This window comes from Palaemon carinicauda, chromosome 41 (assembly GCF_036898095.1).
Source record: "Palaemon carinicauda isolate YSFRI2023 chromosome 41, ASM3689809v2, whole genome shotgun sequence".
Lineage (NCBI taxonomy): Eukaryota > Metazoa > Arthropoda > Malacostraca > Decapoda > Palaemonidae > Palaemon > Palaemon carinicauda.
Window position 1 is genome coordinate 26,446,457 of NC_090765.1, and position 13,399 is coordinate 26,459,855.

General features: G+C 46.5%; 1 protein-coding gene across 1 annotated transcript in view; it reads right to left on the reverse strand.

The window, feature by feature from the left end:
- Positions 1-13,399, reverse strand: part of LOC137632371 (endonuclease/exonuclease/phosphatase family domain-containing protein 1-like) — an 83,133-nt gene that overhangs the window by 59,627 nt on the left and 10,107 nt on the right. Inside the window, exon 2 of the mRNA XM_068364306.1 lies at positions 7,889-8,024. Within this exon, the coding sequence (XP_068220407.1) occupies positions 7,889-8,024 (136 nt within the window). The remainder of the gene's footprint in view (positions 1-7,888; positions 8,025-13,399) is intronic.

Sequence of the window (13,399 nt, forward strand, 5' to 3'; positions counted from 1 at the left end):
ATACTCACTTTCACTTAGAGGTAGGACTTGTCTTGGGGGACAGGGCTGGCGGGCAAATATGTGTAAATAGCTAAGGTTTGTATGGTTAGGAAAAATACAAATTATCTTCGAATTTGTCATTTGTTCCGTAACCGAAATACAAACCACGCTATTTACAAAGGGTGACTTATCCCTTAGGAAGGGTGGAAAGTCCCCAGCCATACTGGCTTTGGCTTTACCCGGGGACTCAGAATCCGAGTGAGTCGCACTCGAGAAAAGGAGTCCCTGCACCTCACAAGTTCCTTGCACCGCAAGGAACCATGTGGCCTACGTAAGCTTGTGTGTGAAGGAAGAAGTGTGACCCGTCTTAGGCAGTTGACCTGGAGTTCCAGAAGGAACTCTGGGTTAGGACGTTCCCAATACCACCTCGTCAGGGTATGGGGGACGCGACAGTATTGACTCAATACTCGGAACACAAGGAAGCATGGTTTACCTGCAGAGGTTCGAGGTCAGCTATGCAGAGACCAGGATGCTGCTTCCCCGTAGAGGGGATGATGAAGAAAGAAGTAAGGGCCAGACATACTTCTTTCGTTCATGCAGACTAAAACCTGATAACAATGCCCTCAACCTTCTGCTACCTGTCCAAAAAGGAGCCTGAGGTTAGACCAGCTGTTGTGTAGCCACCACAGAGCGATAGAAAACGTATCGAGACTCCTGTGGGTCACGCCCTGCAGGAAGCGGGCTGCGAAGGTCATCAGACGCTTCCAGACTCCAGCTTGTAGCACCTGCGTCACAGAGTAGTATTACTCGAAGGCGAGGGACGTTGCGATGTATCCAACATCGTGCTGTAGGGCGACGTGACGGGGGAGGGTCTGAAGACAGGTCGAGATGAATGTCCTTGAGTCCGGGCTGAAGAGGTATACTGGTGACTCTCCCCCCATGTCCTCCTTGTGTTCCCAAATCGGCTGCAACTGAGGCCAAACTGCAGCTGTTCCCAGCGCTAACCTCTCGATTCCTGTACTGGCAAGAAAGAGAAGGTCTTGGGACATCAGACACAGAATGGAGACTCAAAATCTTGAATGAATCGGACCGAAGGGTCGGGACCCTCAGATTCTGAGTCTAGCCAACAACTCAGGAGCGAGCCTGAATGTTGCCTTCCCCTCTTCCTTAGAAAGGGGGGGAGTAGTAAGAGACCAAGAAGATTGCTTACACACTGGCCGTGGCCAGAGTGAGCAGAAGACCCAAGGCGGAATACAATCCGAGGCCTGTCGTAAAAGGGTCTTGAGAAGATCTCTTAAAGGACTAAAAGTCCGAGCCATGCTCCAAGTTGGAGGTCTTCCTCCGACTAGGGCAGGGACGATCGTAGCTTCGCATGAGCGAGAATAGATCCAGCGGGCAGGAAAAAGTTATTCCTTTAAGCCTGAAGGTCAGGGAAAGGCTGAGCGACAGGCTTCATTGCCAAGAGCGGAAAGGAGTTTCCTCCCGCCGAAAGGCAATAAGACCGTTATTGCTGGAGAAGAGGCCTCACGGGAAGAGGTATATCTCCCACGGCACCAACCACCTTAGACTCTTCACTTTGCCTGGGAGACCCCTGTGGATGACTATCGCAGATGACGCGACCTCCGTACCGCGACTGTAGCGGGTTGTCTCTTCTAGAGGAGGAAGCGTAGTGTCTCCAGGCATGAAGCCGAAGCGACGCCCCGGTTCGGGAGAGATGTCGCAGTGTGGTTGCTTGAGTAGTCTGCGCCGTGGGAGAAGCTCTCCCGGGAGTTCCGTCAGGGGAAGCAGAGGGTCCAGAAACCGTTCTGCGCATAGTCCCAGTGGAGCTCTCCCATTGAAAGGTTGACAGACAACCTGGTTTTGTTGAGACCCATTGTCCGCAGACAAAAAGGAGGGAAGACGCAGGCGTCGAAGTTGTCCCACCATCACCGGAATGCATCTTGCCAGAGTCTCGGGGTCTGAGACTGGGGGGAAAACTAGCGGAAGCTTGAGGTTCCAAGCTGTCGCGATCAGGTCCCCCAGACCAGCACTTGCTGGTTACCCAAGGTCAAAGACCCCTAGGTACACTCTCTCTATGAGGCTCTGCTTGGATAGTCTGAGAGAAACATTCCCCTGCCTGGAATGAGAGAGCCGATGGTGGAATTGAGAGAATCTCAATCATCCCGGTATCTCTACTGCAAGATGTGAAGGTGTGAAAATGCGTCCCCTGCTGGTTAGCATGAAGTCGACACGCAACGGGGCGACTTGGCAGGAGCGGTAGGACTGAAGAGGGGCCAGACTAAGGCCCTTAAGCCTGCCTGAATGATGGAGAGGTATCCTTCAGGTCTTGACCATAGGCCTGGACCGGAACATGCCCCCCCCCCTTTCCTTTGACGAGTCCGAGAACCGCATCAAGAATGTGGGGAAAGGACGAGAATATCCACTACCATCAAGAGACTCCATAGGTCAACACCCATTGCAGGTTTAATAGTTCCGCTGGTCCCATAGGGCCAGGGAGTCCGGTTAAACATTGCCTGAAGCCACCGGAACTTGGATCGCCCCACATGGAACTTATCCTGAGGCGACCGTTCGGACTATAAACGGGTCAATGAGGAAAGAAGAACTAGGAAACGTTCCAAGGTAGGGCTGAAAACTCTGCTTGACTGAGAACAGGTACTGCGACTCTCCTCAGTCTTGCCACAGTCAACCGAAAGGAAGGCTCGGAGGATGTGGTAACAGAATCTGGCGTCCCCAGGTGGTCACCCATCCAAGTACCGACGTTGCTTAACCTCGCTGGACGGACGAGAAGCGGGGTTTCCAACGTGGTAAGGCCGTTGACTCAATATCATGGCCAGATACTCCAGATGTTGAGGCAGAGGAAGAGAAGGCTCCAAGCAAAATACCATGAGCCCACACTCATGGTCAGCATTCGGAAGCTTTTCCCGGCGCTGAAGAAGGTCGAAACCCGAGCCTACCGGAGTTGACCAGCCCTCCAAACAGCAGAGGAGGCGGAAGTCTGCACCTGAGCGGCCAAGAGGAAGGCAGGGAGAGTTCTCTGGGGAAACAAACCTGCTATGCCACGGCGGGATAGCCACACTGCATCATAAGCAGGAATACTTGCAGTTTAGGCTGAATTCGACGAGCACCCTGGAAGATGGATGGAATGGAAACTGAAAGTACCCGTCCTTCCGATCCAGGGTTAAAGGAGTCCTGTCGCCTCGTTACCAGTCTGATCGATTCTGCTGGTCTACGCTGGCCGAAGTTTGTTCGACAAACTTGATCAGGGCTGAGAGGTCGACTATGGACATCCCCTCTCAGATCCTTCCTTACAAGAAAGGATCGACTGAGGGGGCCGGGGGTGAAGCCGTCGATGATCCTAAGGAAGACCTTCGCCTAAGGTATGGATCATTCTGCCCAACCGGGCAACTCTGCTGATGCTATGGCATAGAGGTTCAGAGACACTGAATTCGCTGACAGAGACGGCAGGCGCGATATCCTTGGCTACTCACAGAGATTGTGCGGGAATGGGCATCGGGAAGCTGTCATTCGGATGAGTAACCTTAAGCATCCTCCCAGCGAAAAAACCTGCAATCCTAGAGTTCGTGAACTCCTTTTAGGACTATGCCCCCCCGGGGGAGTCTCCCGTGCCATCTGTTCCTGACAGGAGGAAACTGCAATTGGACACCTTGTCCCAGTTGTCGTAGCCGATAACTTAGGCCGACGTGGTTGAAAGAAAAGGGAGCTGGAGCCCTGCAGAGTCTGGAAGAAAGCGCCTTGGAGGAGTGAAACCGGAAGTCGATTTACTCCGCACAGCAGATGTTTAAGTCTCTGTCCTTGGGCAAAGACAAAACTCTTCTCAAGGATGGAAGGGTGTCTGAGGTCGTTGACCTCCACAGATGAGACACCCGAAGGAAGCCTTCAGTCAGTGCGTCCAGATGGTAAAACATCGAGCTTGTCCGCAAGTAGATACTTAACGACGAAAGGCCAAGGTGCCTGAGCTCGAGAGGAGGAAAGTACCCTTGATCTTCCTGTAGCTTCCTTGAACCAAACCTCGGGCCGTAACCGAGGAGGGAAAGAACCTGGTAAGCTCCCAGAGGAAGAGGTAAGCAGTCACCCCTTGTCCGATGGAGAAATCTTCAACGGAAAGCCCCCCCGCCAAAAATCCTTCCAGGGCGGGAGAAGGAGAGAGTACTCGTGCAGGAGAGGGGACCCTCGAGACCGACCTCTTGGGAACCAACTTCGCCCTGGGGGAAGTCACCACGAAGTCCACTCCTCTCTTTCTCTTCAGCGTAGGAGAGACAGCCGCTGGTTTGTTACCCTGGCCGGTGAGTGCTGGTTTCATAACCCTCATTAACGCCCGTGCCAGCGGATCAAACCATGTCTGCTGCTCCAAGGACACAGAGTCCGAAATCCTCGCTAAGGTGAAAGGGATCGGGCGATCCTTTGGAGAGGACACGACGGTTCCTGCCTGAAAAGAAGGTGGGAAGAATGCTGTACTGACCTGTCTTCGTCCTGCACTACCAACCTGTGCTTGGATGGAGGTGATCCCGAGTGCCGCCTAGGAGCACGCGTCCCTGCTGCTACCACCGGCTGTGGAATTCGCCGCGAACTATGGTCGCGCGAGGGCGAACGGTCGCGCAAAGGCAAATGGTCGCGCGGGCGCACAGGCGAGTGGTCGCGCGGGCGCGCAGGCGAGCGGTCGCGAGGGCGCGCAGGCGAGCGAGGGCGCGCAGGCGAGCAATCGCGCGGGCGCGCAGGCGAGCGATCGCGCGGGCGCGCACGCGAATGGGCGTGACGGCGAGGGATCGTGCTGCCGCGTAGGTGAAGAAGATCGCTGGCGGTAAGCGATGGCGAGCAGCATGTGTAGGTGAATGATCGCGTGATAGGGTGCGATGGTGATCAGCATCCGCAAGAGGGCGAGCGTTCAGGGTTGTGCGATGAGGAGCAGCATGCGTAAGCGGGCTATCGTGCAGGGTTGTGCGATGGCGAGCAGCATGCGCAGGTGAATGATCGCGTGAAAGGGTGCGATGGTGATCAGCGTCTGCAGGAGGGCGATCGTTCAGGGTGGTGCGATGAGGAGCAGCATGCGTAAGCGGGCAATCGTTCAGGGTTGTGCGATGGCGAGCAGCATGCGCAGGTGAATGATCGCGTGAAAGGGTGCGATGGTGATCAGCATCTGCAGGAGGGCGATCGTTCAGGGTGGTGCGATGAGGAGCAGCATGCGTAAGCGGGCAATCGTTCAGGGTTGTGCGATGGCGAGCAGCATGCGCAGGTAAATGATCGCCGCAGTTGAGGGTCGCGCGATGGCGATCAGCATCCGCAGTTGAGGGTCGCGCGATGGCGATCAGCATCCGCAGTTGAGGGTCGCGCGATGGCGATCAGCATCCGCAGTTGAGGGTCGCGCGATGGCGATCAGCATCCGCAGTTGAGGGTCGCGCGATGGCGATCAGCATCCGCAGTTGAGGGTCGCGCGATGGCGATCAGCATCCGCAGTTGAGGGTCGCGCGATGGCGATCAGCATCCGCAGTTGAGGGTCGCGCGATGGCGATCAGCATCCGCAGTTGAGGGTCGCGCGATGGCGATCAGCATCCGCAGTTGAGGGTCGCGCGATGGCGATCAGCATCCGCAGTTGAGGGTCGCGCGATGGCGATCAGCATCCGCAGTTGAGGGTCGCGCGATGGCGATCAGCATCCGCAGTTGAGGGTCGCGCGATGGCGATCAGCATCCGCAGTTGAGGGTCGCGCGATGGCGATCAGCATCCGCAGTTGAGGGTCGCGCGATGGCGATCAGCATCCGCAGTTGAGCTAGTAGCTGGCGAACCATGTTCCTTCAGAAGTGTTGGAGAACGTTGGCGTGCCAGCTGTAACACACGTGGGCGATCCGGAGATCGCTGGCGAGCTGATGATCGCTGACGAGCTGACGATCGCTGGCGAGCTGATGATCGCTGACGAGCTGATGATCGCTGACGAGCTGATGATCGCTGACGAGCAGAAGGCTACGCGTGGAAGCCTGCGCAAAGAAGAAGAGTCCTTGACCCCGACCTGAACCGAAGTTCTAGATCGCGAGGGCGAACGTGGGCGCACAGGGCACGTAACAGGAACCACAGGGAAGATCATCTTGAAAGCGCTGACGAACAGGAGAGCGCTGACGAACAGAAGGGCGCGCAGGGAAACCCTGACACGCAAGGGAAGAACCCCCGTGGGGGCAACCCTTTGCCCCGAAGGGATCGTTGTCCGCCGGGAGACTGATGTCCGTCGGAAGACCGCTGTCCGTCGGGAAGACCGTTGTCCGTCGGGAAGACCGTTGCCCGTCGGAAGACGAGATTAGACTGCTGTCCATCTGCACCAAGACGGAAGATCGAGAAAAAGAAGTTGTAGGCTGCAAACGGAGATTCAAAAAGGCGCCTCAAGCACCCTTATAGGGAGATGAGAGGCCCTTACGACGAGGCGGACGGAGGGCCTTACGGCGAGGGAGGCCAACAGCAACAGCAACAGAAGAAACCTCCGAAGAGGAGTCTCTATGAGTGTACTCTCTCGCGAACGAAAGAGAAACACTTCGTGGAAGAGACTGGTCAGCCAGTGACCTAAGAGGGGCAATCCTCCGAAGAGGAGCTCCTGCAGTTGCCCAGCCCCTTGAGCGAAACTGCAGGTGCGACCGCTCAGCACCAAGAGCATAGTCGCACGAAAAAAAAAGGCAAGAGAAGAACCCCCCAAAAGAGGAAAAGCTCAAGCCTGGACAGGAAAAAACTTCCCTCGGAAGGAAAGTTATCCGCCCAAGGAGGCAAGCCTCCTGACTGTTCTAAAATGAACTGGAGAGCTGTCCGTCGACACGGGAGTACTACCAGTAGAAGGAGACACGCCCCTGACGACAATACAAGGGGGGAGGCAGCAACAGCCGAATCCCCAGGACTCAACCAGACAGCTCACACCGTTGCTATATTACAGAAACGAACTAGATCGGTAACTGTAAAAAAATAAAACAAATAATATTAGTACACATTCATTCCCCCGGGAAGGCTCCGAAGAGGAATCCCGAGGAAAAGGAACAAGAATTACACAACAGGCACGTGCCCTCACAACCACTTACACTCGCGGAAGGAGAGCTGTAACCAAAACAGAATTATAACAATTATAATTATGTAACTATGTAATTATGTAATTTAAAAATGAATGAACACTAAAGAAAAAACGAAAACCCCGAAAGGAATCGTTCTACAAGCTGAAAAATTAACAACTACAATTAGATTCATAAACTAATTGAGACAAAATGTACGGCGTAGCAACCCCACCCACACGGGAAGGAAGCTACAAGGGCGTAGTAAAACATAGTAAAAGGGTGAACGACCTCAAGAGAGAGAGAGAGAGAAAGACCGAAGTCAAACTCGATCGCAACCCATAAAATTAGGCCGTGGTGGCCTAACTGCCGAGGCCTCCACGTAGATATCGTACACTACACACACACATCTGAAAAGGAAACTTACTTATTTCTATACTCAAATATATATACAAACATGAAAACATGTTTACATATATATTGAGTAAAAGAAAAGTAAGCGATTAAGTAAAGACAAAACAGACAATGGCTGCCAAGCGAGGACCAAGACAGAGACGTCTGTCACAGTCCGAGCCAAAAGTGAAAGTGAGTATTCACCTGTGTGTGAGGGGGAGGAGGGGTAGCTAGCTACCACTCCCCTACCCCCCCGCTAACTAGCGCGGGGGTAATACACCCTCGTTAAATTCTAATGGCTCGCCATTTCAGCTACGCTAAAAGTAATAACCCTTTGTAAATAGCGTGGTTTGTATTTCGGTTACGGAACAAACACTGTTAAATATCTGCTAAACATAAGAAGGCTAAAATAGGATCCTTTTTCTATAAGTTTATCTGTACAGTACAAGAAACAACCACAGATTCAAGTGCTATATATACCAACCGTAAGGACAGTAGTTCGTATATTTCAGAGCTGAAATTTTCACTGACTCTTGGGTCATAAGAATATGGTTTATCAACTGAAGGTCTCCGTCCATTTCCTTCATTGTTCAGAGGTGCAGAGTGAGTTCGTCTGTGACCTTTGACAAATAAATTACAAATATTTAGTAAAAAAGAGGAAAAGAAGATTCATTCTAATACCATATAAGCTCTAAATCAAATGCAACATATAAAAAATATGGCTAGTTATTATATTTCACTGTCTTAATTACATTGCCAAGATCATTTTTCTATGAAAAGCTAACTAAATATCAAATAATCAATATAACACCATGTTTCTTTTCAAATTGCTCAATACATTTTTTTTATCAATTAACTGAGTTCATGAACTGCAACATACATTATGGTTCAGTCATTATGCTGATTTGTTACTTATCAGTATGACTGTCTTAGCCATTACTTTACATCTATTCAATTTATCTATAGTCTCATTTATGACAAATTCAAGACCACAAAAACTTGATGACCATATAGGGATCATAAATATATATATAAAAAAAATTGTTGTTACATAAAACTTAGTTTCATATTAGCTCACTAATCAGATACTGCAAAGTACAGTATTGACTTATTTTGTTGGACAAGGATATCTGAGTCACACAGACGAGTCAATACAGTTGGGTTCAAACTTTGTATGGCAAGCACATCAAAAATAAATATAGAAATCCTGGAAAAGCATGAACCCTAGTGAACAAATATACATTTGTTACCCAGCTGTAATAAATGAACCACCTTGTACTGAAGATATATAGTGTATATACATAAATGACAATGGTTTAAAATATAAAAGAAACAGAATAGTTTGCCAATATAAAAAATATTCGGGGGAACAACTAGTTAAGAAATTAAGAGCATTTTTACCATTTTTCTTTCTCAAATGATAATGTACATATAGAACAACCTACTTAACAAATACCACCAGTTTTTCTTATATTTCCCAACCATTACATTTTAATTGCCTCCCCAAACATAACAGCTACTCCGCGAGAAGAGCCCTCTATCTACCCAAGAGTATCCCTGCTTTTCAATGGCATTTACCAATAAAGCGCCTCACTTAACCACTTCTTCTAGTAACTACTTCTAGTAGCCATGAATTAAAAAAAAAAAAGTAATTGTTGATTATCCAGTTGCACTTGCCATTAAGAAAATAGCATACAAAAGTGTATTTTCATATAATTTTATATACTTTTATTATCATTTATTGTACAATAAATAGTTGATCGTTGAACTGTTATAGAAAATGTCACAGTTAAGCTCTTTAAGACTGCTAATTAATATAAAAACAGTCACAGCTGTTTTAATAGTTCGTTCGCTAAGATCTATGTTACTTGTGTGAACGTTTACGTTAAATATTAGTAGTCTCAAATTATTTCATATCCTTCAATTATTATGTATGGTAAAGTAACGTTTTTGTTCTTTTATTGGTATTCCAGTGATATTAAGACTTCGATACTTGTGGTGGACAGATGGAAAGTTAAACAAAATGACTCAAAACTGGATTTTTATTTTTCCATGTATTATTTTTGACAACCGATGTAAATTCGAAACCGACTTAACTCAAAATGACGCAAGTTGAGGTATACCTGTATATGCTAAATTAAAGCACTGTGAGAAACATAGGGTTAAGGCCACCCCTGACAGGATCTGTATTATATAGAAGAAGTTATTAAGAGGCAACAGTAGGGACAGAGCAACTAGGCTCATGGAATATAAGCAAGGAAAAAGTAGAGCTGCAGGCGGTTTGATCAATGGCACATGGAAAAGTGGTAATGTTTTGGCCTGGAATACGCAGCAAGTTGAAAGATGGTCATTCCATCTTCTGTATAACAGGCAACTTGAAAGAGCATACAGCAGCAGAGAGATAAAAGATGCACCTGCAGTCTAACACCTTAGTCTAAAGTGTTTATTTGTAAAACTGGATGTGATAAACATAGTTTAATTTTATGAAGAGTGCCAAAGATAGAGAAAAAGGCTTCTTTAGCTTCTTTTAGAGTCCAAAATTACCTTGTCATGCTCTTCAGGATTCAGTGCTTATATGTTCTTTCCTGCAACAGCCAACATTTTGCACTTCATATTTCTTACATCATGAAGGACACACAATGGATCTCAAGTTCCTAGACCGCTTTGGGGCCACACAGTTCCCTCCTCAGTAACTGTACTCTTCAGGGCAATGATCTTCGTGCCTATCCACTTTCAAAATTATTCTTAGGCACGGTCACTGACACGTATCGCTATCAACAAATATGAATGAACATGTAGCTTCTCTCATCTCACAAAAATTTCTAATTTTTGCAGGTCTCTTCTGTATGATCCAGGAACTGGAAATGCATTGTAATTTACAAGTATAGACATTTATAAGAGTGAAGAAAAAAAGCCTCTTATTTTAAAATAATTTGGGGATCTGGTCATGGCCCTGAGGATCAGACTTCAAGCTCATTATAGTAGTGGAACCAGGCACTTGGTTGAAAAGGAAAATGGGACTAAAGCAGGGCAGCAGCACCAAGTGGAAAGCCAAGCAGACGACCAGGAAAAGAGCCTCTTCAAGAGAATGGAGTGAATATAAGTTTTGATTACTTGATAAGAGGATGGAAAAGCCTTCCAGTGTGAATTTAATATACATATATAAATAAATATATACATATATAAATAAATACATACATACATACATACATACATACATACATACATACATACATACATACATACATACATACATACATATATATATATATATATATATATATATATATATATATATATATATATATATATATATATATATATATGGATAAATATCAACACAACATCGTGTTCAAATAGAAATAAATTTCTACCTCATACTTGGGATCGAACGCTAGCCCCTTCTAATGAAAGGCCAGGTCGAAACCAACCATGCCACGAGAGACCATAAAAGAAATTGGAACCTGACACTATCTAGCTGTCCGAGGATTTACCTGGCGAGACATCAGTCTCTTACCAGCGAGTTTTACCCAATTTCCCGGTCCACCACGTGACACAATTGGTAGTAATTCATTCAAATTACCCCTAATGAGTCAATATGGATAAATATCAACACAACATCGTGTTCAAATAGAAATAAATTTCTACCTCATACTTGTGGTCGAACGCTAGCCCCTTATAATGAAAGGCCAGGTCGAAACCAACCATGCCACGAGAGACCATAAAAGAAATTGGAACCTGACACTATCTAGCTGTCCGAGGATTTACCTGGCGAGACATCAGTCTCTTACCAGCGAGTTTTACCCAATTTCCCGGTCCACCACGTGACACAATTGGTAGTAATTCATTCAAATTACCCCTAATGAGTCAATATGGATAAATATCAACACAACATCGTGTTCAAATAGAAATAAATTTCTACCTCATACTTGTGGTCGAACGCTAGCCCCTTCTAATGAAAGGCCAGGTCGAAACCAACCATGCCACGAGAGACCATAAAAGAAATTGGAACCTGACACTATCTAGATGTCCGAGGATTTTACCTGGCGAGACATCAGTCTCTTACCAGCGAGTTTTACCCAATTTCCCGGTCCACCACGTGACACAATTGGTAGTAATTCATTCAAATTACCCCTAATGAGTCAATATGGATAAATATCAACACAACATCGTGTTCAAATAGAAATAAATTTTCTACCTCATACTTGGGATCGAACGCTAGCCCCCTTATAATGAAAGGGCCAGGTCGAAACCAACCATGCCACGAGAGACCATAAAAAGAAATTGGAACCTGACACTATCTAGCTGTCCGAGGATTTACCTGGCGAGGACATCAGTCGCGTACCAGCAAATTTACCCAATTTTCCGGTCCACCACGTGACACAATTGGTAGTAATTCATTCAAATTACCCCTAATGAGTGTCAATATGGATAAATATCAACACAACATCGTGTTCAGATAGAAATAAATTTCTACCTCATACTTGGGATCGAACGCTAGCCCCTTTATATATATACAGTGAACCCTCGTTTTATCGCAGTAGATAGGTTCCAGACCCCGACCACGATAGGTGGAAAATCCGTGAAAGTATTGGACACCATATTTACCTATTATTGAACATGTAATATTCAGTACTTTTAAAAACCTTCCCTTGTACGTAGTACTGTTTAACAAACTACCCTTAATGTACAGAACACTTAATGCATTGTACTACAGTACTGTACCCTAAACTAAAACAGGCACAAATAGTAAAGGCGATTTTATATCATGCGTTTGTTTAAACACGGCCAAAAAGCACGATAAAAAAATGGCAACCAATGTTTTGTTTACGTTTCTCTGATCATAATGAAGAAAACAAACGCATTTAGTGTACTGTACACATCTGTGTATAGGTTAGTTTTAGCATCGATTATATTGATTATACAGTATTGATGATTTTGTTATTACAATGTTTTACTTAATTTTCCTTGGGACTTCCAGATGAAATGTTTTTCTTTATGAGTACGCTCAGTAAACAACCACGCTCAGTAAACAAAGAAGGCATTTAACGCGCATGATGAAAGTGATAAATAATGATATTTACAGTAAAAGCTTTTAGAAAATATGTTATTACAAATATTATTTACCGTATCTATATAAAATCATACAGTACATACTGTACGTAGCAAAGCAGGAAAACAATTTACGAAGAGAGAGAGAGAGAGAGAGAGAGAGAGAGAGAGAGAGAGGAGAGAGAGCGAGAGAGAGAGAGAGAGAGGGAGAGGAGAGAGAGAGAGAGAGAGAGGAGAGAGAGAGGAGAGAGAGAGAGAGAGAGAGAGAGAGAGAGAGAGGAGAGAGAGAGAGAAGAGAGAGAGAGAGAGAGAGGAGAGAGATGAGAGAGAGAGAGAGAGAGGAGAGGAGAGAGAGAGAGAGAGAGAGAGAGAGAGAGAGAGAGGGGTTTTACGTACGTAAATGTAAATTTTAATAAAAAAAAATATGATAGGTTACAACATGTATACTCTTCAGACTTTTAAAACCTTCCCTTTAACTTAATGCATACAGTACTACTAAACTAAAACAGGCACAAATATTAAAATGTTAGGAATATTAAAGTAAAAAATAAAGATTGTTACTGTACTCACCACGAAAGAAGTTCAAGAAAAACTTGAATGATGATGGCGATGAATTTGCTGCACAGTAGAAATGATGATGATGAAGCTGATGATGTCTTCTACTGTGCAGCCAATAATAATATTTTACGTCTCTTCAGACGGAGGTGTCTTTTCCTGGGACACCTCTTCAACTTCTTCCTGAGACACTTCTTCAATTTCTTCCGAGGGGCATTGTGATCGGAAGTTGCTGCCGCTGCTTCTTTTTTCGCAAGAGCATCCTGTAGGGAGCCATGTGTTCATCGATCTTGTTGCAGAATTGTACAGAACGAACATATCCTCATCCCACTCTTGCGACATTTCTTTCACCTCATTCGCAAGCTTGCAGAGCTTGGCAAGCCGTAAG